At 41.7% G+C, this 27963-nt stretch overlaps 1 protein-coding gene across 1 annotated transcript in view; it reads right to left on the reverse strand.

Moving 5' to 3' along the window:
* Positions 1-27963, reverse strand: part of LOC130082413 (alpha-tectorin-like) — a 226432-nt gene that overhangs the window by 48910 nt on the left and 149559 nt on the right. Inside the window, exons 16-38 of the mRNA XM_056247270.1 lie at positions 23913-24323; positions 22938-23327; positions 22784-22855; positions 22137-22529; positions 21619-22011; positions 21439-21519; positions 19386-19766; positions 19217-19309; positions 16913-17055; positions 16254-16532; positions 16036-16131; positions 15806-15959; positions 15394-15647; positions 15150-15296; positions 14486-15065; positions 13783-14366; positions 13114-13678; positions 12396-13000; positions 11739-12294; positions 11371-11576; positions 10883-11092; positions 10190-10378; positions 9813-10102 (exon numbers count right to left, since the gene is read on the reverse strand). Coding sequence (XP_056103245.1) covers positions 9813-10102; positions 10190-10378; positions 10883-11092; positions 11371-11576; positions 11739-12294; positions 12396-13000; positions 13114-13678; positions 13783-14366; positions 14486-15065; positions 15150-15296; positions 15394-15647; positions 15806-15959; positions 16036-16131; positions 16254-16532; positions 16913-17055; positions 19217-19309; positions 19386-19766; positions 21439-21519; positions 21619-22011; positions 22137-22529; positions 22784-22855; positions 22938-23327; positions 23913-24323 — 7072 coding nt within the window. The remainder of the gene's footprint in view (positions 1-9812; positions 10103-10189; positions 10379-10882; positions 11093-11370; positions 11577-11738; positions 12295-12395; positions 13001-13113; positions 13679-13782; positions 14367-14485; positions 15066-15149; positions 15297-15393; positions 15648-15805; positions 15960-16035; positions 16132-16253; positions 16533-16912; positions 17056-19216; positions 19310-19385; positions 19767-21438; positions 21520-21618; positions 22012-22136; positions 22530-22783; positions 22856-22937; positions 23328-23912; positions 24324-27963) is intronic.

A 27963-nucleotide genomic window follows, 5' to 3' on the forward strand; every position in this document is an offset into this window, starting at 1 on the left:
TCAAAATAATGGATAGATCTGTGTTAAAACTTCTTTGTGTTATGGGTAAAATTCTGCTTTAGGAGTAAACCATATATGTTCTTGGTTTAGAGAATATTAGCATTTATTTACTTTATATATACACATACACATGCATTTAATATTTTGTTTTGGTGAACTACTTTGCTGAAACCAGAATTTGTATTTGACTCGCACCTCTCCAGTGGATTGATTTCCACATTCATGGAAAGTGTTTGTGATTGAGGATAAGCACAGCTGAAAGAAAGCTTCAGGATTTTCTTTCTGCTGATGAGATCTTCTGACCTCGGTGTCCCCAGAATAAAGTTATCATAGATGAAATGGGTGCCGTTTGCCTGTAGACAACAAATATAACATTTTATAATTTAGCCTAAATTGAATTCAAGGTATTTTAAAAAGGCAGCAGCTTTTTGCACTACAGCAGTATTTTCTTTTTTGCACTAAGTAAAAAAGGAATTAGATAGATGCTATTTATAATTAAAGGCAAATAGTGGCAGATTTGCACCTTAGCGTATTGTAGTCAGAGGTGGGTAGAGTATCCAAAAACTGTACTCAAGTAAAAGTACAAGTACTTATAGAAATATTTACTCAAAGTAAAAGTAGAAGTATTAATCTTAAAAGTTACTTGAGTAAGAGTAAAAAGTATCCAATCAAAAAACTACTCAAGTAGTTAGTTACTAGTTACTTTGGATCACATAGGCCTATATATATATATATTTTTTTTTTATTATATTATTATTTAGATATTTTTTCATTTAAATGACTAAAATTATCATAATTAGATAAGCTATCTTTGCAACAAAAACAGAAGAGACAAACATTATTTCTGTATATCTGTATATTATATCTATAGCCCAAAAACCATTGCCTGTCCTTTGGTTTGTATAATAGTATAATAACTTATACAACTACATTTGGATTATTAGACAATGTCGGAATAAAGTGACTCTATGGAGTTTTGCATTCATATGTAAAGGGGTGGGAACCATTGACACAGATTAGAAAGTGTTAAAACTCTGCACATGTGCTCGCAGTCATGTCATTCATGCCCAACACAAACAACGATCAAATACACGGATCTTCTTCTGTCTGTTCTCCAAAATGTATTTAAATGTAGGCTATATTTATGAAAGTATCTTTAAACTGGTTAACTGAGTCTAATAAGGCAGGCAAAGACATTCGTTTTCAAGTCGAGTTCGCACGCCACTGCGCAATACACACATTGTGTGTGTGCACATTCATAAACTGGACGATGATAGCTTATTTAATGTATAAAGTAATGTATATGTCCAAAAAAGGGTAATGTCATACTTTGTAGTAGTGCTATATGGCGTAATAATCTGTTTGGTTGTAAAATGTATCTGAATGAAATGAAATCGAATGTATATCGTCGTGTGGAATCATTCATTCACAGACAGCTTACGAAGTAACATACGAAGATGTTCAACTAATAAAGATCTTCATTGCTGGCAAAAAATATGATGCATTTGCAGATTTACATTCTAGACTGTACTGTAGACTGTGGACCGCCACTTCATACAACGCTCTTGATGTTCTTAAATCTTCCTGTTACGAGTTACGACTCCGAGACGATTCAGTGCGTGCAGGAAACTGAACAGATCATTCAAACTGATTCGCGAACCGATTTAGACAGATCTGCCCAACTTGTTTGATGAAGTCTTTGAACAGAATCGACTCAAAAGAGTGATTCATTTGTGAATTGAGCATCGCTCATGCCCAGAAAAAAGAGAGAGCGCGCGCTTAGAATAAACTACGCTTTTAACAACATATTGAATTAAAATAAAGTAACGAGAGGAACGTCGCCCAACGTAACGAAGTAAAAGTACAGTTTTTTCATTAGAAATGTACTCGAGTTAAAGTAAAAGTACCCACAATTAAATCTACTCTTAAAAAGTAAAAAATTTCCAAAAAAATACTCAAGTAAATGTAACGAAGTAAATGTACTTCATTACTACCCACCTCTGATTGTAGTAATAATATAATAAAGCAGTGTCCAATAAAAATAAATGGACGCTACCTTACTGCCCTTAGAAAAATGAACGTCCCGGGTTACGTATGTAACCCTAGTTCCCCGAAGGGACGGACGCTGCGTGTAATCGCAGTGGGAACGCCCTCAGCGTGACGCGTCTGAAGCATGAATGAAATCAGTCAATGGAGAGAATGAGCGTACGGCCAGTGACGTCATCGACCAGGAAGCTATAAATATCCCCTGAGCACACAATACGCCAGCTTAAAAGTTACTGAAGCAGCGACCCAAGGGGATGCCGAGAGTATGGCAGGACACGCAGCGTCCGTCCCTTCGGGGAACTAGGGTTACATACGTAACCCGGGACGTTCCCCTTCAGGGACTACCGCTGCGTGTAATCGCAGTGGGAACGCAATACCCACATCCCCATTCGACCAAATCCCCGTCGTGTGTCATCAGGAGACACAAACCGATGAGCCCCTGGAGTGGAGCTAAGGTCAAGGGAATAAAATCTGACGAAAGTGTGCGGTGAGGACCAGCCTGCCGCATCACAAACATCCTGAAGAGAAGCTCCTGAAAGAAGAGCTGTAGAGGCAGCCATACTCCTGGTGGAATGAGCCCTTACAGCCAAAGGTGAAGGCTGATGGGCCGAACCGTAAGCAAGCGAGATGGCCTCGACCACCCACTTGCTCATCCTTTGCTTAGATGCAGGACACCCTTTCTTAGGTGACCCAAAACAGACAAACAGTTGTTCCGATCTCCTCCACAGGGCAGCTCTGTGGACATAAGCATCTAAAGCCCTAACAGAGCACAGTAAATTAAGTTTCCTCTGGTCTGACGTCAGGAAAGGCGGAGGACAGAAAGCCTGCAGAACTATAGGTCTAACAAAAGTAGTTGGCACCTTAGGAACATAACCTGGTCTCGGACAGAGAAAGGCCTTAACCATACCAGGAGCAAATTCCAGGCACGAGGGAGCCACCGAAAGTGCTTGAATATCTCCAATTCTTTTTAGAGATGAGATAGCAAGAAGAAGGATAGTCTTAAGAGTAAGAAACTTTTCCGAAACTTCCTCGATGGGTTCGAAAGGAACAAGGGAGAGACCTTCTAAGACGATGGCCAGATCCCAAGCTGGTACCCTCGTGCGAACTGCAGGCCTCAGCCTCAAGGTGCCACGAAGGAAGCGAGATATAAGTGGGTGTTTCCCGAGGGAACCTCCACTTGAAGGGGCGTGGTAAGCAGCTAAGGCCGCCACATACACCTTCAGTGTGGAGTGGGATAACCCTGTGGAGAGACGGTCCTGCAGGAAATCCAGCACTGTACCAATTGGGCAGTTAACTGGGTCCTGCTGGCGCTCTCCACACCAAGAGGTGAAAAGTTTCCACCTTGCGGCATATAACTTCCTCGTGGAGGGAGCTCTGGATTGGAGGATGGTCTCAACGACCTCAGCCGAGAGACCAGAATCTATGAGCTGGGCCCCCTCAGAGGCCAAGCCCACAGCCTCCATAGCTCTGGACGGGGGTGAAGGATCGACCCACTTGCCTGAGAGAGCAGATCTCTCCTGATCGGTATCTCTAGGGGAGAGCCGTCGAGGAGAGACACTAGGTCCGCAAACCATACTCGGGCCGGCCAGAACGGGGCTATTAGCAGGAGACGGAGCCCGTCCCGGCGAACCCTCTTCAGATCTCCTGGGAGCAGAGCGATCGGGGGAAAAGCATACAGGCGTGACCTCGGCCACGGATGTACCATCGCATCCAACCCCAGTGGGGCTGACTGGCTGAGAGAGAACCACAGTGGACAGTGTGATGTCTCTCGGGACGCAAATAGGTCTACCTCGGCACGACCGAAATGTCCCCATAGGAGCTCCACCACCTCGGGGTGAAGACTCCACTCCCCGGGCCTCGGCCCCTGCCTCGACAGGATGTCTGCCCCCTGATTTAAATACCCCGGGAGATAAATAGCTCTGAGAGAGAGAATTTTCCCCTGGGACCATAGAAGGATCTGACGTGCCAGCTTGTAAAGCGGGCGAGAACGCAAACCCCCCTGATGGTTGATATAAGAGACCACCGATGTGTTGTCTGTCCGGACAAGAACATGGTGGCCTCTTAGGTCTGGGAGGAAATGTTTCAGGGCCTGAAACACTGCCAACATCTCTAGACAATTTATGTGCCATAGACGGTGATGGTCCTCCCACAGACCCTGAGCAGGGCGACCACTCATGTTCGCCCCCCAACCCGTGAGAGAGGCATCTGTCGTTAGCATAACGCGACGACAAGGAGCTCCCAACACAGGGCCTTGGGACAGAAACCAAGGATCTTTCCACATAACCAGGGCGCGATGACACCGTCGCGAACTCATGATCATGCGAAGCGGATTTCCCCTCTGAGAGAATCCCCTGGTTCTGAGCCACCACTGTAACGGTCTCATGTGCAGGAGGCCAAAAGGTATCACGTTGGACGCAGCTGCCATGAGACCTAACAGTCTCTGGAACTGTTTTACAGTGGATGACCGGCCTAGCTTGACTTGATCTACTGCGGCGAGAATCGAAGCAACACGAGCAGGTGACAATTGTGCCTGCATCGTCGTCAAATCCCACACTACACCGAGAAAAGTGGTTCTCTGTAATGGAGAAAGAACACTCTTCTTGGCGTTGAGTCTCAACCCCAACCTCTTGATGTGAGCAAGAACGACATCTCGATGCCGAACCGCCTGTTGTTCCGATTGAGCTAAAATTAACCAATCGTCTATATAGTTCAGAATACGGATGCCCTGCAGCCTGAGCGGAGCTATAGCTGCATCCATACACTTCGTGAACGTGCGGGGTGACAGTGCTAGGCCAAACGGAAGAACCCGGTATTGGTACGCTTCGCCCCCGAAAGCGAACCTCAGGAACTTCCTGTGTTGAGGGAGGATAGATACATGGAAGTAAGCGTCCTTTAGATCTATCGTGACAAACCAGTCCTCGGATCTGATTTGTGACACGATCAGCTTGAGAGTGAGCATCTTGAATTTGAGCTTCCCTACAGTGCGATTTAAGACACGCAGATCTAGAATGGGACGCAGCCCTCCATCTTTTTTCGGAACGATGAAGTACCGGCTGTAGTATCCTAACTCCCTGCTGGGTGGGGGAACCCGTTCTATAGCCCCTTTTTGCAGCAGAGTTTTTACCTCCTGTTCTAATACCAGAGCCTGCTCGGGGCCCACCACAGTGGGCAGAACCCCTCTGAACCGAGGTGGACGCGTTCTGAACTGAATAGCGTACCCGTTCTTTATAATATTCAGGACCCACTGAGAAACATTGGGAAGCATTTCCCATTCCGCCAGGAACTCTACTAAGGGAACCAGCCTCTCGAGGCTGGCCTCTGGATGAACATCCCGAGTGACAGACACAGCGCCCTGTAACATACTGGCAGGAAACAGCTGGTCTGAGCACTCCACAACCCTCCTCGGAGGGGGCGAGCGTCCCTCGGGAAATCGCTCGCCGAGTCTCTCTACGCCCTGTATAGGCAGGGTTAGTAGAACAGACCCCTGAGGGCATCGAGAAAGACAGGGCACCGTGTTCTTGTGCGGTGAACTCAAGTTTTTCCCGATGGGGACCACCCTCAGAGTCCTGACGTTCAGCCCGTCAGGACTTTTTCGACGCGGCCTTCCTGGCGACAATGACTGTCCTCAGATCAGTCCTGCCCCGAGAAGGCCGCGCCGGAGAACGCCCTGCCTCGTCCCTCCAGTTTCTCTGCAGGGGGGCACGGGACGCGACACTCCGCTTCTGCTGTGCTCTTTTGGAAGAAGAACTCGACGGCTGGGACTGCCCTCGCTCAGCAGCCCCAGTGACACGCACCTTCAGAGGGATAAATTTAAGAAAAGCAGCCGCCTGTTTTTTCTCTTCCTGGAACCTCTCCGTGACCGAGTGAAGAGCGTCACCGAAGAGGCCCGCAGGCGAAACAGGAGCATTTAAAAGGAGAGACTTATCTTTTTCCTTCATAGAGGTCTGACTCAACCATAAGTGCCTTTCTGTGGCCACCATGGCTGCCATAGACCGACCAATAGATTTCGCGGACTCTCTGGTGGCACGCAGAGTGAGATCAGCAGTCTGCCTGAGTTCGCTAATCATATCACCAGAAATTTCACCCCCCTCACACACATCTTTGAGCAGGTCGGCCTGATAAGCCTGCATAATAGCCATCGTATGCAAACACGCAGCCGCCTGCCCAGCCGCCGAGTAAGCCTTCCCCACCAGCAGAGAAGTATTCTTTAGTGGTCTAGATGGAAGAGCCGGTGCTTTAAGTGAAACCGAAGAAGCAGGAGAGAGATAGCTCGCGAGCGTCTCCTCTGCCTTCGGCATCGTCACATAACCAGCAGATTTAGCACCAAAAATGTTACCATAAGCATTTGACTGATTCGTGTAAATTCTGCTAGAAACTGGTCTAACCCAGGTCTTTGAAACCTCAGCATGAAGGTCTGGGAAGAACGGTAAGCACCGGCGAGAAGGTTGAGGTCATGCGGACAGAAATCTATCATCTAGTTTGCTTTTAATTCTAGAATCCTGTCTATCAGCTGGCCACTCGATACTGAGCTTTTCAACAGCCCGAGATAACACATCCATCAAACCTTCTTCATTTGCAGTATAATGTGTCACACTAGTTTCCTCAGATGCAAAACTTTCGACATCCAGATCCTCAGAACTGGATAATCTCAATTCAACATCATCATGTGCCTCCACCCGGGCAGAAGTAACCGCCGCAGCGCGTGCTTCCAAAGCCGGGTGAGAGGCACTGGATCCCGCCGGAGAAAGCTGAGATAGGGTGGGGCCCGTCTCAACGTCGCCGGTGAGATCCATCTGCGAACCCCAAGACAAGCGCCGCCGCTCTGCCTCAACAGAAGCGGGACCCGAGCCTTGGGGAGCTCGCAGCAAACCACTCTCCTCGAAGAGCGATCGCCGCGAGCGCAGAGCCGACTGGGCATGCTGAACTCCCAAACAAGCCACACATAGCTTGTGTGAATCCCCACCCGTGATGTATCGAGTACAGGGGGGAACACACTTCTTATACTGCTCGCTCATATTGTTTTTTTATATAATATATATAGTGATAAACACCTGACAAAGCAGACAAACACAATCGACAGATTCAGACACACACACAGAGCTGCTGAAGTACGAAAAGCTGGCGTATTGTGTGCTCAGGGGATATTTATAGCTTCCTGGTCGATGACGTCACTCGCCGTACGCTCATTCTCTCCATTGAGACTGATTTCATTCATGCTTTAGACGCGTCACGCTGAGGGCGTTCCCACTGCGATTACACGCAGCGGTAGTCCCTGAAGGGGAACCATGGTTTTGCTACACTAACCATAGTTTAGCCATGGAATCTGTGGTTATACAATTGGGAATCAATCTGCCAAAAGAAACATGGTTACTATACTTTTACCACAATAAAAAAAAGATTTTCGTAAAGGGTGGGAGATTCCCCCTGTCCCTAAAGCCCACACTACACCTTCCCCTTAGATGGTGTATTGAATAGATTATGCATAGTTAAACCTACCAGAAGATTAGTACCACAGATGTATTCATCATTATCAAAGAAGAATTCCACTCTGCCATTCCGGACCGTTCCTTTGCAGCTGGGATCATTGAGGTGTAAGACATCAGCTGGAAAACCAGCCTCAAAGAGCTGACAGCGAGACACAGATATAGAGCCAGAGCTGCTTTCACAGGTTTCTGAGACATCTGAGAGGGGATTAAAAGACAAAATATTGTCATTAAGGTAATGTCGAAACTAATGACGAAAAATATATATTTAAATTTTTTTTAGTTAAATGATACCAACCAAAAGAGTTAGGTTGTGGTCTGTGATGGTCTTCGTTACATAAACAGCCATAAACACCATTTTTCTTCCCACACCATTCATCCTCAGAGCAGCTGAGCTCAGAACAGCGATCTCTCACATCTAAGAGGAAAAGATCACAGCACAAAGACACTGAGTCATTTTAACAGGGACAGAGGTTAACATTCTGGTCCCCTGAATCAATTGGTCTGCAGTCTTCAAGGTAATAAAATATATTTTTTTCGAGTGAATTAAACGGGTCATCTAATTTGTAATCATTCCCCCTTGAGATCCATAGATAGTTCACTTTCCATCCACCTGACCATAAGAAATAAATTGCCGGACGGGGGGTGGGGGGTGGTGATATGTTTGGGATTTCCAAATAAATGCCCTCCAAGTTCTCCACATGTGAAATGTGTAGCAACAATTACCTTTTCACATGATTTGCAGTCAAGTCCAATATCGGTACGGCTGGCTCAATGTGACACGCAGTGTTGGGCAGCAGGATTGCTAAAAAATTGCTTAATGGTAGTGCTGATTTTTTTTTTTTTTATCATAACTATTAAAATCATAGTCTATTAAGAGCTAGCTATGACTGATTTGTGAATTAATCATGTTTTTAAATTGTCATTCTTTTCTATTAATTTAGAAAATCAGTTAAACGTTAGATCAAAATCAGTTCATGATTGTGAATCGTTCAGACAGCTCATTCATCCTCTGAATCATTTGGAATCAGTTTCTCACTCTAAAAACAGTAACAGTAACACAGAGGACAAAAAAACAAAACTTGAATCCTATGTACCCGACAACCCCACCCTGCTACTTTCTCTAAAGGTTAGCTTTCAGGTTAGTTCAGCTACCTACATTTTTAGTAACACTGGTGACAAAATCACAAAATAATCTGTGCTGAAATGTGCTTTTGACTTACCGCACCGCAGACCCGAGCGCCATTCTGGGATCTGTATCTCCAAGATGGCACAAGCTGTCTCATAGGCCTCAACAGCTGAACATAGCATGCCATTTGTACGTGTGTAGAGACACAGATCATACACACAGGAGTAGAAGTAAGGTGCCGGGTCAACATGAAGATGGCAGTTCTGGAAGGGGCCAGAGGTGTTGGTGATAATACTACAGAGATCAGAATACCTCTGCCTGGATGGACACTCATCAACATTACCAGTCTGATCTCTGGCACCGCAGCTGAAGAATACAAGGACACTTCAGGTCAATTATATGTTTATACTATTTCAACAGAGAGAGTTTTTAATTTGGACACTGAGCACTCAACACAATACTAAAAGTAAAACAGAAAATTAAACATTTGAATGAAATCAACATTTGGAAGCCAATCTCTCTCTCTCTCTATTTTTGGTTTCTCCCAATCGGGGTTGGCAGAGCAGAGTCATCCACTGAGTTATTCGCCACATTTTACTGATGTAACCCTGAGCAGCACCGAGAGTGCAATAGCGTGGGCAACCTTAGAGGCTGGGACACTCACACTTACTCCATTGGCAAATTAGTGCATCTAATTCACGTAACCTCCATGTCTTTGAATTTGAGTAAAACCCATCCTGACACAAGGAGAGCATGCAAACCATATACAGTACATAAAGGCCTTTTGGCTCAGCCAGGGAATGATCCGGTCAATGATAAACAAATGCAATGGCAATTTGTAAATACAAATATGTTAAATTTATGCAATGTTTCAGTCTGTCAGCAGCAAATAATTCACTCCATTTCACTCTGATTGCATTCGATAGGGGCTTTAATGGCAAATGATTCATATTGCTTTCAAGACATACATTTTATCAGTTCATGTATTTCCTGGGAATCAAACCATGGCCATGCATTGATAGTGCCTTGCCCTACTGTTTGAGCTGAAAGAACTCACAAATCACATGAACCTTTTTCTCCATCCATCAAAACCCAAAAGGTGGATCACAACCCACCAGGTAAAAATGACTGTCCTAAAGTCTTGCGGTTCTTACCCTGGAATGCTGGTGTCTGATTTCCAGCTGTGGCCAAAGGAAATGTCATCAGAAGCGAGTTCTCCACTGGGCAGCACTTTGTCATCCGCAGGATTACCATTGAAATTTCCACACATTCCACATAGAGATCCATAGAATCTTTCACTCACTCTGACTAGAAGGCTGCTATGTCCATCAAAATGGACAATAAATTCATTGAATGCATTTAGAATTACAAATCCCTGCTCCTCATGTACCTCTACAAGATCATTGATTTGATAAGCCGGTGTGTCAATAGCATTTCCATCAACCTGGGGGAGAATCAGAAAATGTCAACATAAGAAAAGAGAAAAAGTGAAATATGTATTTATATTGGCATCAATTAAAGTGTAACTTACTCTAACTCTCCTGTTCTGCCCAATACTGATGTGCATATGTTGTTCATGCTGCGACAACCAAACATCCACTGCAGACACAAATGACACCAGCATGTTCCCCCGGTGCCTGTTGGTGGCCACTACACGGAACTGCAGATCACTGTCCGTAACATTACCGCAGGTCTGGGCAATCTCATAGGAACATGTTCCCTGGTAGGATTAATACAATATACTTACTACTGGTTTTACAGACAAGGCTAAGCCTAGTCCCAGATTAAAATGCATGTTTGAGCTGTTTTAACTGAAAGCAACTTGCACTGACATATCATAAAATATGTCAGTGCCATTGTTTGTCTCACGATGCACACCAGTTTTTTCTAAGGCATGTTTATAAAAGCTTTTTAAATGTCCTAATTAAACTAAAGCCTAATTCTGGCTTAATCCAAGCCTTGTCTGTGAAACCAGGCCATAGTCTTCATTTTTTCTTTCACATTCCTTACATAAATATCTTGCAAGACATTGTATACATTCATAAATATATGAATATTCTTCAATTTATGAAATACATTTGAAACCCAACTCTATTTAGATATTCTAAAACCAATAACCATTCTTTGAATAAACTTGACTGTTAAGTCATTTGTCCTCTACCGGGACACAAAACAACAGTTAAGGTAGTTGTCTGCAAAAAAACAGCAGTTTACCAGTTCATACCTGAAAGTGGGCCACAGCCCCATCAAAGGTGATGTAGTGGGGGTCGCCCCAGACCGTGCATGTGGACATTGGACTGAAGCAGTCACGGCGTCCATTTCTGACCGCACACTCCATGGCCGCTGGGCAGAAAGATGCAGTGCAGCGTAGATCATTTGGAGCAAAACACTCACAGCGTTGGGAGCATGTTGAATCCAAGAACTGTTCCCCAATCTTCAAAATCAACAATGACAACAAACTTTACATTTCCATAACATAACACCAGTGAGTATTTTACTTACAAAAATCATGGTATCACCATGTCGTTTTTAGGAGTGAATGTAAACGCAAGTATTATGATGATACCATCTTTGTACAATGGTAACACCACAGTTTTTTGATAAGTGCTTGAGATGATGTATGTTGCCATAATATGCTACGGCTGTGCTTCCCCTTATCCACTGCCCTATATTATTAGTCTTAACATAAAAACATGATGTTTTAATCCTCACATGATAGTAGAATCCATCATACAAGCAGCCACATTGTTCCACTGGTACACAGAGTCCTCCACTTCTCACAAATCCCTCATCACAGAAACAACCTTCTGAGCATGTGTGTTCACAACTAGCATCGATGCTGCTGGCGCATGTGTGGCCACAGTCTGTTCCACACACCTCATAATGACTGTTTGGGATGTTTGAAGAGCAGTCCATGACTGGCAATGTAACAAAAAAAGTATGTACATGAAACATAAATGTTATTCATGATATGTACACTATTAAATATTTGAGATTAAATGAAAACTCCTTGAATAAGGGAAAAAGATAAACGTTTAGTTTAATTGCACTGGTCTTTTAAAATATCTTCAGTCACTTACCACACAATGCAAGTTCTCTCCAGGGGTAGACCATGGCATTGACAGATTGACAAGCACTCACATAAGATTGGACAGAGCGACACAAGACATCGTTGTGGTTCCCAGAGATGCACACATCAAACACACAGTTATCAAAGTAGGCTTGTGGATCTACAGAACTATGGCAGAAGCTAAAGGGACCCTGATTGTCTCTGATGATCTCACACAAGGCTTGAGTTGTGCTCTCATCTTGGCACAAAGGACAATCGTCTAAACAGCCATGATTGCATGACATGTCATTTTCAACCATCCATTCTTCCCCAAACTGGTCCACTGAAGATGCCAAAGCACCTGAAGGAGTGAGGAAGTCATCATCCGGATGGCCATTAAAGTTGCCACAGATGCCACACATAACTCCACTGTAGTCTGCTGGCACAACAATGTTTACCTCCCAGGAACCACCATAACTGACACTAAAACCAAAGTCAGTTGAAACATAGACAAACTGTCCTGTGGAGTAGACAAACACTCGACCAGAGTCAAGATAGACAGGGAGGTTTCTGATCTCTTCATCAACCTAATTGAAGAAAAAGTTGAGCTTGTTTATACAACCATTCTTATCAATAATTACATTGATTACAGTTTGTGGGACATGCTTATCTTAACAGCAGAGCTTACCTTAACAGCAGAATAACTGTTCAAGTCCTGTGACATTTGCACAAGATGCCCAGAGACATTGACAAAAACTTCAACAGTTATTGACACAGGCCATCCATTCCATGCTTCATTTCTTGCATCAACTTGGAAGTGTGGTAGTCCACGGGTATCATTGCACACTGTGGCTAGCACATATCGGCATGTGCCTTGAAAGTCAAAGTAGGTTCTATCAAAGGAGATATAATGTGGATCTCCAGAAGCATAACAGCTACCGTGTGGATGAGGATGGCAGCCATACTCCCCCTCCACCACACTGCAGATTTCTTGGTCACTGCAAGATGATGGTGTACAACGGACATTACCAGTGATTCCATCACAGACACACTGGAACTGGCACTCTTCACCATGCCAGAACTGCTCTCCAGGCTGCCGATAGCGACCATCATAGTGGCAGCCACAACCAGTGGGGGGAACACAGCGATCTCCATCCAGCACTAGTCCATCATCGCACTGGCATCCCCCCTGGCATGGCAGAGCGCACTGGAAGGGAAACGAGAGGCTAGGGCAAGACGCAGGACAGGATGTGCCACACAGTTCAAAATGGGTATTAGCTGGACAGTTGGGATCTGAGATAATGAAGACAAAACGGGACGGAAAGGCAATGGATGATCAGAATTTTGAAGAAGATACTGTATATAGTTTTAATTCTGAAAATCTTATCACCTCACAAGATACTAACCACAGTGGGTGATACTCCTCCACTCTCCAACTGCAATGCCATTCTGTTGGCAGTGTAGTGTGTACCCTCGCAGGGCTTCACATAGAGCCTCCCTGGCACCCTCCGTCTGCTCCAGCATCTGAATGCAGTCTTCAATCCGCTGCCAAGGGTCTAGTGTTCTGCTGCATTCAGCAAACGGTCCATTGTTCATTGTCATGATGCTGCAGAGCTCACTGAACTCGCTCCTGTTCTGATAAAGTCCTGGTTCCCAAATGTCAGCTGGGTCCTCACAGTGGGCTGACAGGGATCCATCACGCCAACTATCTGCAAATAGCTGGGAGTCATCCAGCAGGACCCCATCCGGGCTGTAGAATTCATCATCGGTGTTTCCATTCAAGTTCCCACACAGACCTCCAAGTGTACCATTGTAAGTGGTTGGAGCCGTGATTCGGACAATGTGCGGCCAGTCAGCTCTAACTGTCACTCCAAAGTTTGTCTCCAAAACAAAACCCCTTACACTACTGTGATAGATGTGGATCTGACTGGAACCAACACTGATGGGAAGGCCAACCATCTGTCCATCCACCTGATGAGAATATTAAAGTTAATTGATCTAACGTATGAATTTGAAATAATATAGTTAAACTGCTCCAAATAAATGACAAGCTAAGATTTTTTTTTTTTGCTAACCTGTACATTGCTTCCTTCTCCCAATTGAATGGAAACATGAGTGCCTCCTGCCTCAAAATTTAGGAACCTGGAAAAGTCTTGAAGGCCTCTGGGTACTTTCTCCACTGTCAAAACAAAGTATGGCAGTTGGGATGGCCCCATCACTCTTGCAAGGGTCAGTCCACAAGCTCCTGGGTATCTGAAAGTTTGTCCATCAAAGGTGTGGTATGAACCCAGGCCTTCAACCGAACAAGTAGCATAACTGATGGGTCTGCAGCCCCTCACACCATTATGGAGTCCACACACCTCTGCTGGACCACATTGGTGCTGATAGCAGAACATTGACCTGCTACTGCAAACACATTGTCTCCCACAGTCCTCGTCCAACACTACTGACTGTCCCTCAGAGTAATAGAAGCCCTCAAATGTGCAGCCACAGTTTTCTTCAGGCACACATTGTCCAGCACTGAGGATGTACCCATCATCACAAATACAGCTCTCCAGATTAGGCAAGGGACAGTTTATTGGGGCAGATGGGTTGCTGCAAGTTGCAGGGCAGCTTGTTCCATGAGACTCAAAATGACTGTGCTCAGGGCATAAGATTTCTGGAAATGGAAAGCAGAAATAAGAATATGCATCAAACTCTGGATCTTTCACCTTGCACAAATATTTAAATTACATTAAGCTGAATGCCAAATTTACTTCCAATAAACATGGCACTTACCACAAAAGCCTGGTTGTCTCCACTGTCCTAGTTGTACACCTTGCTGTTGGCATTGGGCAGAATACACATTGAGAGCCTGGCAGAGAATTGGCTGGTACCCTCCTCCTAAGCAAAGATCATAGACACAGTTCTCTATGTAGGTCTGGGGTGAAAACACAGAATGGCAAGATGCAAAAGGCCCTGAAACATCTCCCAGGATTCCACAGTGATTTGTGTCACTGTAAAGGCTCATTTCACTGTTGGTACAAACTGCACAATCGAGACCTGTGCACCTGACATCATGGCATTCAGGATCTGTGTCCCCCTCTACCTTCCAAGAGTTGGCAAAGTCAACATCTGTGCTCAAGATCTCCCCAGAGACTGAACGGAAGTCATCTTCAGGATGTAGGTTATAGTTCCCACACAGACCACATGTGGCATTCTGGTAGTCATAAGGTACAGAGATGGTGACATAGCTATATGCATCATAGGTCACTAGGAGACCAAAATCTGTGCTGATGGCCAAGGAAAACCCTGACTGATAGACTTGGATGGATCCATCGTGGAGGGTGAATGGTGTTGCTAGAAAGGTCCCATTAACCTTGACAATGTTGAAAAAAGACATTAGGAAGATGGGTGGATGGCTGAACTCAAATCAACATTACAGCAATACAGTGATTATTACCTTTGCCTCATAATAGTGATCTTTGAGCAATTCAATTTCTTCATTATAGACAAAAACTCTGACCATCCGAGTCCATGACACATGTGTACTACCCCGATGCTCGTTTTTCCCCTCAATGCGATAGTACGGCAAACCATTTCCACATGCCTAAACAATGACACAAATTCTGAATAAGTAAAAGATTCCCAATGTTTTAATATATCTCTTCTCTAAATAAATGGAAACCCATAGCAGCATTACTAACCTCAGACAGAACATACGTGCAGGTTCCTTGAAAGTGAAATATCTGATTGTCAAAGGTGTAGTAGTGAGGATCACCCGAGATGGTGCATGTTTGCCTCTGAATATTCTGACAAGAGTATTGGAAAGCAGCTGGACGACAAGCTTGGGAATAAGTACAGGGCTCAAAGCTGCACTGGATGCCATTTCTGGTGCAGGAGCATCTCTGCTGACAGGTGGCATCACTCCAGAAGGAGTCTCCCAGCTGCACTGGAAAACCTATAACAAAGAGTTTATGGATAGAAAGACCAAAAGTGTGTAATTACTGGAAGGCTTCACCTATGGCTCACTAGCATGGTATCATTACATTTGAAAAAGTCATTCATAGTCTTCCAGAAAATAGCAAATATTTCAAGCAATCAGAAAAGCACTTTTACCATTAAATTGACAACCACGTGTTCCATGATCTGTTCTGAAGGCCCATCTGCCTGGCACATTGACATTGCTGCTGTATGGTAGGCTTGTGATGTCATTCTGGAGTGATCCAGTAATTGAAAAATGGTGACTTGAGTCGATGGTGTCATAACCAGCCTAATGAAGACATTCAGATGTCTGATTATTTAGTCAAACTGTTCAATACATCATATCAATGTCATCTTGTGCCTACCTGTACATATCGTTGCGTTGGAGCGATTGCTCCGTAGTTCATTACAACAAATGAGAGATGGCCATTCGAAATTAAAACCACTTGGAAAGATGTTTCCTTAAAAAAGACAAATAATAATAATAATATTTTTTAGTGAAGCAAGAAAACATGTGGTATACCGATTTTTATTTTTAAAAGGGCACATGAAGGTCTCCATGGTACCAAATTGTGCTACTTACTGTTCCTGAATTGTAGTAGTATGCAACTCTATCCCATGTTGCAACAAAGACCCATGAAGCCGAGAAACTCAAGTCAGGGAAGTATTGGTTTATGTCTTGGGTCGCCTGTGTAAGGACACTGCCAGAGGTGTATTGTTGATATGAGATAACACCATTCCAGCGGTTGTCAATATCTGTCCAGAATGGAGCAATGAGGTCTTTCCCTCCATAAGCTGGGAACTGGTATGGAGAGTAGCTGTAGAATGCCCCGTCAAAAGTCAAGTGTCCATTGTTGTTAACCTGAAATAGAAGATGTCTTATTATCATGTGGAGGATACGAATATTAGCTGAGCTGTGACATTTTATTATTTACTGTCGAATATTAGCTGAGCTGTGACATTTTATTATTTACTGTCTGTTTTGGAAATAGTTTTTATCTCATGTTATTTCTTTAACTGTATAGCACTTTGGGGCAGTAGCGACTGCTTGTAAATGTGCTTTATAAATAAACTTTGACCTTGACCTTGACCTTGATACTTATAAAATATGCTAAATTATTTGCAACAGTATATAAAATTGCAGTGAATGGTCATTTTCCCATTTACCTTTTCTCAAAGAGAGTTTATAGACATGTATTAGACACTCATAATCCAAAATCCTTTTATATCAGATTGACTTACATAAATTTGGTTGTATGTTTGCCCAAAAAATATAAATGGCTGCTGAAGGTAAATAACAGATGAACTTCCATCATCAATGCGTCCATTTACTGAGTCTCCAGTTCCAAATGGATAAAATCGGCTCGCAATATTAATGCTATTGTCTGAGAGAAAAAACAAAACATTATTGAACATTTATTAGTAATGCCATTGTCATCATTTTTAAATTTAATTTACCTTAATGTCCCCATCATAATATTTGCAATCTCTACACAATGAAATGAAACATATGATACAGCATTATGACATATATCTGCATGGCTATGATTACCTTTGGCCTCTTGCCTATGGCTGAATCACTTTAATATGACTGATAATATAATATAACAGCCTATATAGCTTTATAAATTATTTTAAATTATTTACATCCATTGCAAACCTATAATATTTATTTGAAAACCCATTTTATTGCTGATGCCAATCAATAATCCTCTATATTGTAACACAACTAGAGCCGATCCTGACCTCCCTGGGTAAGCATGAGCCATGAACAATTTGCCATTGCCACACTGTAACACCTGACACCCCAGTGTTCCCACTATCCTCCTTTAACTAGTTCTAGTGAAAGTGTAATTCCTAATATCAGAAGACATTGTTACTAGTAAAAAGTTCATTCTTAATATCAACAATTCACATTTTAAATAGTACAAATTGAATTCTTGATCTCAAAAATGCATATCCTGTGATTGAATAAAAGCTAAAATGGCGCCATACCATGTCACTGTGTTTTAAATTATAAAAGCAATTCTTGATATTTGATGGATCCATATTGACCAGAATCTCCAGCCAATCAATATTTTAAGTTCAATGAAGCCTATGGGCCCTATTTTAACGATCGAAAACGCAGGTGTCAAGCGCAAAGCGCAAGTAACTTTGTGGGCGGGTCTTGGGCGCTGTTGCTATTTAACCGGCGGGATAAATTACTCTTGCGCTCGATGCAAATCTAAAAGTGGTTGGTCTGAAGTAGCTTCATTATTCATAGGTGTGGTTTGGCCGTAACGGGAAACAAACCAATAAGAGCGTCATATCACATTCCCTTTAAGAGCATGATGAACGAGGTGCGCTTGTTCCATGGCGCAATACTATTATAACGGCGCATTTACGAATCGGTTCACAGTCGAGGAGGTCGATGTTCTCTACAGGGCCGTAAAAGAAAGACAAGTGACATTGGGGATGGGACAAACCCACCCAAATTAGCTTCGGTTAAACATGCATATAATAATTTGGGTAAATGTGTAAGCTTTATGCCTATTTTTCCCATCGTCATGGACACAACAATGATTTCCCTCGTGTTTTAATATTTGTCCTTATAATAATGTATCATTTGTAAAAAGTAAAATGCATCTGTGTAGATGAGAGAATCATCTACAGTGTATGCGCGTTGTTCACACTCTGTATTATGGCCAAGCATGCGCGCTTAAAATAGCATCTGAATGTACGCGCAACGCGCCACTGACTTTAGACTAGGTTTTTTCTGGTCAGTGGCGCAATTGTTTTCTGGAACTGCAAAATAGCACCAGGGAATGTTTGCGCCGAAACACTCCTCCTTTTTGCGCTGAACCGCCCAGGGGTGCGTTTGCCGGCGTGCGTCTGTGGAGGGAAAAGCCTGCTTTGCGCGGGTGCAAAATACGAATGATACATGCGTCGGTGTACAAAGTCAGTTGCGCTGGGTGCAAGATAATGCCCTATAAATCAATAGTCAATACGTTGCTTTCCATCTTGCATTAGTGCAGAGTTGTCACTAAACCTTGACTGAGAGATTAGATAATCATCGTCTTGTTTTAAAACAATAATGAGGAGTGCCATCACGCCCATATTGTACTGGTCTCGACTCAAAACAGTTCTTCCTGCTGGAAAGTGTGTTTCATTTCGTGCATGCGTATATGAATGTTAACGCGCGACGCGGTTATCTTTTCCTAGGAGTTTATAAACAGACACCGTTGTCCTTTGTCGTTTATTAAACATAATAAATCAAATCACATCAACTTATCTTTAGCCTACTGTTCTTTGCTGACATCAAACTTAGAGAGGAGAGCACACAAGTCTACCGGATAACTGTTGCCGCAATTAACTGAATGGTGTTTTTTTTTCTCTCTTTTTTCGTGACCAGAAGAACAGTTCCGCTTCCTTTTCTCATCGATATTGTAAACATTGATTGACGCGCATTGACACGAGGGGGAGTCGGGGCCTTGAGTAATTTGCGGCGCCCTACGCAACTTACGTAGAGTAGGGTAGATCGGCCCTGAACACAACACAGTATATTACCAGTCGTAGTGTCCATGGTTGTAGTTTCTGTTGTTGTAGTTTTGGTTGTGGTTGTCTCGACAGTGGTAGTGGTAGTGGTTATGTTGCTTGAATCTGAAATAAATTATGAATATTACATAAATAACAAGTATGTTTTACATAAACAAAGGGCACATGTAAATATATTTACCTGCACAGTAAGCCAAATGGCAGTTAGTTGGGCTCACAAATTCATAGACATAATAATCTCCTGGACAGGCTTTGACTTTAATGGGATTGGATTGGAAATAGCAGCAGTTATTGCTCCAGTGACCGCAGACATCTCGAGTGACCACTCCATCCTCAACTGTTGGATGTCCTCCGTTCAGCCACAGAGGAGCATGAGTGCCACAACTATACTCATCAACACATGTGTCTGGCATCTGAACGCTCTGACCCTGAATGAAGAGACGGTACCAGCCGTTCCAGCTGACCGCAGTGTCACACATTATTTCAGAGGAATGTTGATTGTTGGTGGCTCTCCATGAATCATTCAGGATATTGTAGTTGTAGCAGGGGTCAACAGGGGGAGCTGTTGTCATGGAAAAATTAAAAATATATATTTTGAGGAATGAATAAATAAATGTTTTTTGATGTGCATTTTTTGTAGTGGTTATGTTATGAAACAGTTTACACTGTTTACTCAAGCTCACTGTTTCATTTGCATTTTAAGTTGAAGCTGAAGACAATTTGTCGTAAGCTTTCAGAACATCTCTCATCTAGCTGACAAAACAAGATAAAAACAGCCAAATCTGAGTCCCTTTGCAATTGAGCACTAGCCTGGGTTTCCCCATACTGCCTTTGCGCAGCGCGATTTTATTCACACTGCTAGGAAGTTTGGATACCATGGACCAAATTTTCGCCTCAGCGAGGGGACCAATCACAGAACGGGGAGGGAGCAGCATTACGATGACGACGTCTATGCCACACACCGAAGCAGTTTGTTTATACCTATGGATCAAACATGGCAGCAGACGCGAAGTTACCTTTCGATGCAGCCTTAGATACATACGCCATCGTGTACACATAAATCTCTGACACATCGTCTTCTTCCTCGTCTATTTTTTTTCGCTCTACATACGTCATTGGTATAAATGAAACGATTGGCTATGAGCTACGTACAGGCGCATCTGATAGACATTCGTAGCACCCAATAAACGGCTCTGGCCATTCGTAAACCATGGCTCAAATACGAGAAAATTAACATGTGGTTCCCAGACCACGTCTCAATGTAAATGAGACGTGGTCTGACGTTAGCCAGGCTAATTGAGCAGAAGTATTTTACAAGCAAATTGACTTCAATAAGTCAGTGCTTTCAAAACACCCTTTGCCACTTATATGCAAAAACATTATTCTTACGTGGTGCTGGTTGTCTGCACAGACTGTCGATTGAAAATGAGAATTTGTTTGTTCTTTCAATTTTAAAACGTCTTAATTTTAGAACTGACACTGTCCCCATTAAAAAAGTTTTTTTTCAGGTGGTCCAAAAATCTCACCAAATACCATAGTAAGTGACATTAAGGCAAAGAACAACAATATACTATGAAACTGTATGAATGAATAAAAGGATATCAAATTACACTCTGATTCTTATTATATATATATATATATATATATATATATATATATATAAGAATCAGTGTAATTTGATCTAGTTACAATCTACGATAAAAGCATCTGCCAAATGCATAAATGTAAAAAGCTATCAAATATATATTTGATAGCCTTTTATACATTGATACAGTTTTATAGTATATTGTTGTTCTTTGCATCAATATCATTTACTATGTTTTTCGGTTATTTTAGATAGATATAATCCAGATATAATAATATATAAATATCTGTCTGTATATGCAGTAATCCCTCTTTCTAATGGTAGGTGTATGCGAACAGGGGTTATGAACTGAGTTTGAGAAACACTGGTGGTTTAGATTTCACTGTTAACAAAGTTTCAGTTCTTCACTTTGTCTAAAAATGCATTCTGCTTACATTCAAATATAGAGAGTTTGGATTGCATAATCATTTGTGAGCTGTATTGCTTTTTAGTAATGTGATTTTTGTAAATATGTTCTGCAGAAATTAATTTAGCTATGAATTTACTTAATGTGATTAACAGGAACATTTCAAGAGATCATGTTTAATAAAAATACATGTCCAAAAATATTCTCAAGAGAGTTTATGAAGGAAGCAAGACAATACTTTACCAGTGGTTGTGATTGGTGGAGTAATGGATTCTATGGATGGGATCGTCTCTGTTGTTGATGAGATGGACTGGTTTGAGGCATCTGGTATTAGGAACATTTTATATTAACAACAATCATTTCATTTAAATTCAAACAAAATCCAGAAAAGTTAATGGTTGAAGATAATGAGTAAGTGCTCACCAACACAGTAAGCTCCACAAAATATTGGCTTGACAAACTCATAAACATAGTAATTTCCTGGACAGGCTTTGACTCTTATAGGATGGGATTTGTAAGTACAGCAGCCATTCCATGAGGAGACACAGACCTGACGGGTGACCACTCCATCTTCCAGCTGTGGGTGAGCGCCGTTGAGCACCAGTGGATTATAAGTGCCACATGTGTACTGATTTACACATGATTCTGGCATTTGAGTATTTTCACCATTGTAGAACATCCTGTACCAGCCATTCCACTCCACATTATAATCACACATGCCATAATAGTTATAGTAATAGTTGTCTGTGGATCTCCAAGGCTCATCCAGACTGGTATAGTTGTAGCAGGGGTCGACACTTGGGGTGGAGAAAGGCACTATTAAGGAAAAATAGAAAGAGAGCATTATATATTGCAGATTAAATATATTCACATTAATAAAATGAACATAAATCAATACAATTCATGACAATCATGTCAGACATAAAGATAAATTAATATACCTGCACAATATACAGGATCTGGGATTGAAAGAGTTGGTCTGGTAAATTTGTAGACATAATAATTTCCAGGACAAGCTTGGACTTGGATTGAGTCGGATCTGTAGCGACTGCACTGATCATTACGAGAGCCGTAAACTTCACGAGTAACAACTCCATCTTCTAGCCGAGGATGAGAGTCACCAAGATACAGAGCACTATAACCTCCACATGACATATAATTAAAACACCACTCAGGCATCTGAGCACTTGATCCATTAATGAAGAGTCGATACCAGCCATCCCATTCTACACGAGTGTCATCATGATCAGATATGTATCCATTACTAGACCAGTAATTGAGTGTGCTTCTCCAGTAGTTGTCGAGTGTGTTGTAGTTATTACACGGGTCATAATCTGTTAGTGAGAGATAATGAGACCAAAACAAACAAGTTATATCTCAATGAGGAACTTCACAAGCGCAAATCTGAACCAGTCAAACACTGTAATAATGAGATTCATAAACCATTCATACACAATGCAACTGTGTAATAGTGAAAATGTTTATGCACCAAAAAATCCATTTAAACTGTAATGCAAATCTTTAATTGAAAAGAAATATGTGATTTTTAATAACACTCAAATATTCATATATATTATTTACAACTTACTCAAGTTGATGGTGGATCCAGTGAATATATCTGGACTTATAGTGGAAACTGCCTGTGAAATAGTGCTGACATCTAAAAAGAAGAAACTTAATGTCATGAGAGAAATAATTTTAAACGTTTTAAAATACTTAAATAAATGAGAAAATCACAGTACCTGTACAGTATCCTGAACACCACCATGCTTGATTCACAAGTTCATAGACATAGTAATTGCCTGGACACGCTTTCACTCGGATGGGTTTAAACTTGTAATCACAGCAGCTTCCCCAATAAGTCCCACCACACACGTCCCTGGTCACCACTCCATCCTCTATCTGAGGGTGAGGATCATTGAGCCACAGATTATAGTATGTGTTACAGGTGAATGAACTGACACAGGTCTCTGACATCCGGATGTCCATTCCATAGTAGAAAAGCCGGTACCAGCCATTCCAGGTGAAAAAGTTATCACAAATGTAATCTCCACTTTCATTGTTGGCTCTCCAGGGACGATCCAGAGACTCATAGTTGTAGCAGGGATCACTGCTGATGCTTTGGAAAGCAACTGTCATGGAGTTTGCAAAAGTACTGTTAAAATATATTACATCCTAAAGAGCATAAGAGTTTTATACCATAAGACCAGTTATGATGGTTAATTACATAACTTCGAGCAATTATATTCTAACCAGTGGTGTACTGTCTGTCAGGCTAAAGTGGGGCAAGTCTGTCTGACAGAACCCTGTAGAACGGGGCAGAGCAACACCTGAGGAGGGGCTGGATATGACAAAAACTGTGCTAATAAGTTTTAATCTGAGAAAAAACGTAACTTCAGATAGGCACAAGAGGACTGTGGAGTAATATCACAATGTTTTCATATACATTTTTAGTTTACATATTAATTATTGAACAAATCGCCTAAAGTGTGATTTGAGGAATTGCGTAACAACGAGATCTAGATGCTATTGATCTGTAACATAACCTACTATACAGAATGGATAATGAACTGCACACCACTGATTCTAACTAGTTAAAACATACTTATTTCATAAAACAAAATATGTATGTTAAATTGTCTAAAAGTTACAGCATTTACACTTTATATTAATTATACTGACATAAAAAATCCTAAAGATAAGATTGAATATTGTACCTGCACAGTACATCGGCCCTGGAGCTGATATGATGGGTTTGACAAATTCATAGACGTAATAATCTCCTGGACAGGCTTTGACTCGGATGGATGAGGAACTGTAGGCGCCACACTGACTGGAATACCCCCACCAATACCATGAATGAGTTCCCACGACTTCACGGGTTACCACTCCATCCTCAAGTTTTGGATGAGAACCGCTGAGAGACAGTCCAGTGTGACCACCACATCCAGCATAACTCACACACCACTCAGACATCTGGGCACTTTCTCCATTCAGATACAGCCGATACCAGCCACTCCATTCAACAAGAGTGTCATCATGTCCATAGTACTGATATGGGCTTTGCCGTATATCTCTCCAATATTGATCAAGTGTGTTATAATCATAGCATGGATCAGTTGCAGGTTCTGAGAAAATAAAGAGGAAAGACTCATTCACTGAGCTGACAAACACAAGAGTTCAGGTAAACATCTATCTAACATCTGTGTCTGTATGAAAGAGGAGATATTGGGATGGTGAAATGAGGATGAATTAAAGGGGTCATATTATGTCATATTAGGTTTTAGGTTAAAAAAAGTAATTATTTTACACATACTGTACATTATTATTGTTCCTCTATGCCCCGCCTTTATAAAACGCGTCGATTTCTACAAAGCTCATTGTTCTGAAAAGCGCGGTGTGCTCTAATTGGCCAGCGATCCAGTGCATTGTGATTGGCCCAAAAACCTTAAAGGGATAGTTCACCCAAAAATGAAAATCAAGTCAGTAATTACTCTCCCTCATGTTGTTCCAACCCCGTAAGACCTTCGTTCATCTTCAGGACACAAATGAAGATATTTTTTATTAAATTTGAGAGCTGGATCACTCCCCCATAGGCTTCCTAAGGGAGTGAAACTTGACGGCCCAGAAAGTCATTGAAGAAAATGTTTAAATAGTCCAAGTGACTACAGTGGCTCAACTATAAGTTTATCAAGCGACGAGACTACTTTTTGTGCGGAAAAACAAACAAAAATAACGACTTTATTCGACTATTCCTTTTCTTCCTTGTGGGCCTGAGACGAGAGTTCAAGAGATTTCCATGACGCATGGGCGAGAACTGAACAAGAAGTAGTAGAAGAAGAACGTCCTCTTCTCAGTTCTCGCGCATGCGTCGTGGAAATCTCTTGAACTCTCGTCTCAGGCCCACAAGGAAGAAAAGGAATAGTCGAATAAAGTCGTTATTTTTGTTTGTTTTTCCGCACAAAAAGTATTCTCGTCGCTTGATAAACTTATAGTTGAGCCACTGTAGTCACTTGGACTATTTAAACATTTTCTTCAATGACTTTCTGGGCCGTCAAGTTTCACTCCCTTAGGAAGCCTATGGGGGAGTGATCCAGCTCTCAAATTTAATAAAAAATATCTTCATTTGTGTCCTGAAGATGAACGAAGGTCTTACGGGGTTGGAACAACATGAGGGAGAGTAATTACTGACTTGATTTTCATTTTTGGGTGAACTATCCCTTTAAGCGAGTGACGGAAATGTCACGCCCCTTACCATATCTGGAACATCAGCTTTCAAACCAATGATGACAGGTGATAGTGTCAATTCGAGCCCGAATCTGATCCGGAAAATGCAGATGACCAAGCTGATCGATCAACTTTGCAAGCAACTGGACCAGATCGTATCAGATTGGCAAGGTTTTATTTCATTGGGGACATATTTACTGATTATAATGATGACTAAACTGTCTTTTTACGCGTCACGCCGGCTTTAGCCCTTTGGTTGCCCTATAGGCGAGATTGAGTTTTGAAAATGATAAGTATTTATTAAACAAAACAAAAATGCTCTTATAGTCACTCCAAAACTTCAACAAGCAAATTATAAGTGGTTCTCAACGGGGGCGTTCAGAGAACAACGGGGGGCGTTGGAAGCAAGATTTTTTAAAGGGGGGCGTTCAGGTGTTAATGGGTTCATGAGTTGAGGGTAGAAAAAATTCGTCAGCAGCCGCTCAAAAAAAAAAAAAAACATTCGTCCGCTCTACTCCTGTGTCCACCGTCAGTGTTGTAGGAAGGCACTAAGCAGGTTTTTGTGTTCATTTCTATTGCATTACGATTGAAAGCAGTAGGCTACCAATAATGTCAAAAATATGATGTGCAGTCAAGTTTGGATGTGTGTATTCTGTTTAAATGAGTGCTCTCACCAATACGCTTGTTGTGATTAGATTGGCGGAGTTTTGACGAGTTGTTAGCCTGACTTCGTCATACTCATATTCTAGTCAGAATGTGAGTCTGATACTGCTCCATAGGGCTTTGATTATGAGGCGTGTAACCGAACAAGGAAAACTCTACACCCAATTGGATAGACCTACAACCAGGGGCGTCACTAGCATTTTCATTTTAGGGGGGCTAAGCCCCCAATATGATTTTTAAAAAAATGATAAAAAAAAGGTAACACTTTACTTTAGGATCTAAAGCTCACTATTAACCATTTTCATTACCATGCAAAGGCACGGTTTTATAATAACTGTGGGCCCAAATGTGAGGTAGGGCAAGTAGGGGGGTTTTATTTGTTTTTCTATTTGCAAATAGGGGGGTTCTATTATAGAATTGTTTTATTTCTCTGATCTACAAATGTGCATTTTAAGATGTTCTGAAGGCCAAAAAACTTGGATAGTGGGCAGCTGATTATTTTTCTCTCCTCATCAGCATCACACTCTTTTTCTCTTTGTTTTTATCTTGCCATGTCTCTTCCCCTCCTAAAGCTGAACTTTGACTGATATAGGCTTTTCATTTTTGTCTGTCAGTGAAGAAAGTAAACATATAGGGTCTACTGATAGGTTGATTTTGCCTGAATCATTTTCTCAGACGCGTTTTTTTACTGAAAGCTACTAAAGGTAATTAAGTTTATTAAATGCATTCACAATATGTAGGCTACACATTCATTATTGATCTTATGCCTAATACAGGGCCGTAGACATATTTATACTATGTACACATGCAGTTACGATGTAAGTTCACAGGTATTAGAGCCACTTAATATAAAGTGGGACCAATAATTTTAATATAGAAAAAATTAGATGGTAAAAAATGATAAATTATATTTTTTTATTATGAAATTAAAACCACCAATAGGTGGCGCCAAATCACTGTCTTAATGTACGAGTCATAGAAGGATTCATTTAACCGATTCATTCAAAACGGCAAATTCATTCTGGAACTAAGCAACTATGTCACTGAATCACAAAAACCCCGGATATGTTACTTCAGATAAGCATAACTCTTTTTCTGTGGCTTGTTTGGAACTATTGTCATTGGAGAAATAGAGCAAAAACAGAGAATATTTACAATATTACGTCTAAAATGTCACTTCACAATAATTACTCTTTGTTTACTGAACTGTTGTATAAAATCACTATCAAATTAGCAATCGCGCCGATATTCTGGAAATATTTTTTAATATCATATGTTATAAATATAAAAATAACTCATTCTAGGGCCATTTTTTTTACCACACCTTGAATTTTGAGTGCATATTAATTCTACTGGCATTTTGCCCCCCATAACATCTGACCCTGCTTCAAGAGAAACATAAAACATGACAAAACAGTTCTCTATGTTGTTTTTCGTCATAAAAGAGTGACATATTTGGCTTTAAAGTATGATTTGAACGAAACTGTGGCAAACGTCTGTGTGAATTTATACAAAACATATGCCATCATTAATTATCATTTGAATCTATTGACAGCCTTAAGGTATATTTGAAAACATAATTTTGTATAAAGAGGCATGCTGTTTTGACCACTATTCTCTCTAGATTTAACGCTAGTCAAATTAACTATAACAAACAGGTTAAACAAGCCATTGCTTACTTTAAGGAGTGGTGAATGAAGTTCGAGGTTGTGGTGGTCGTGTCCGATATCCCTTGCCAGTTATTATGCGTACAGCAAATCTTCTTGCATGAATATGGTTAATTTCTTGTGTTTATATCCAAAAAGAAACAATGCTGGGAGATGTTTTTGTATTTAGCGCGCTCACTGCAATACTTTTTCTGGGTTTGTGCAGCGTCAG

Source organism: Rhinichthys klamathensis, unplaced genomic scaffold (genome assembly GCF_029890125.1).
Source record: "Rhinichthys klamathensis goyatoka isolate OS25496 unplaced genomic scaffold, OSU_Roscu_1.1 h1tg000045l_1, whole genome shotgun sequence".
NCBI classification, from domain to species: Eukaryota; Metazoa; Chordata; class Actinopteri; order Cypriniformes; family Leuciscidae; genus Rhinichthys; species Rhinichthys klamathensis.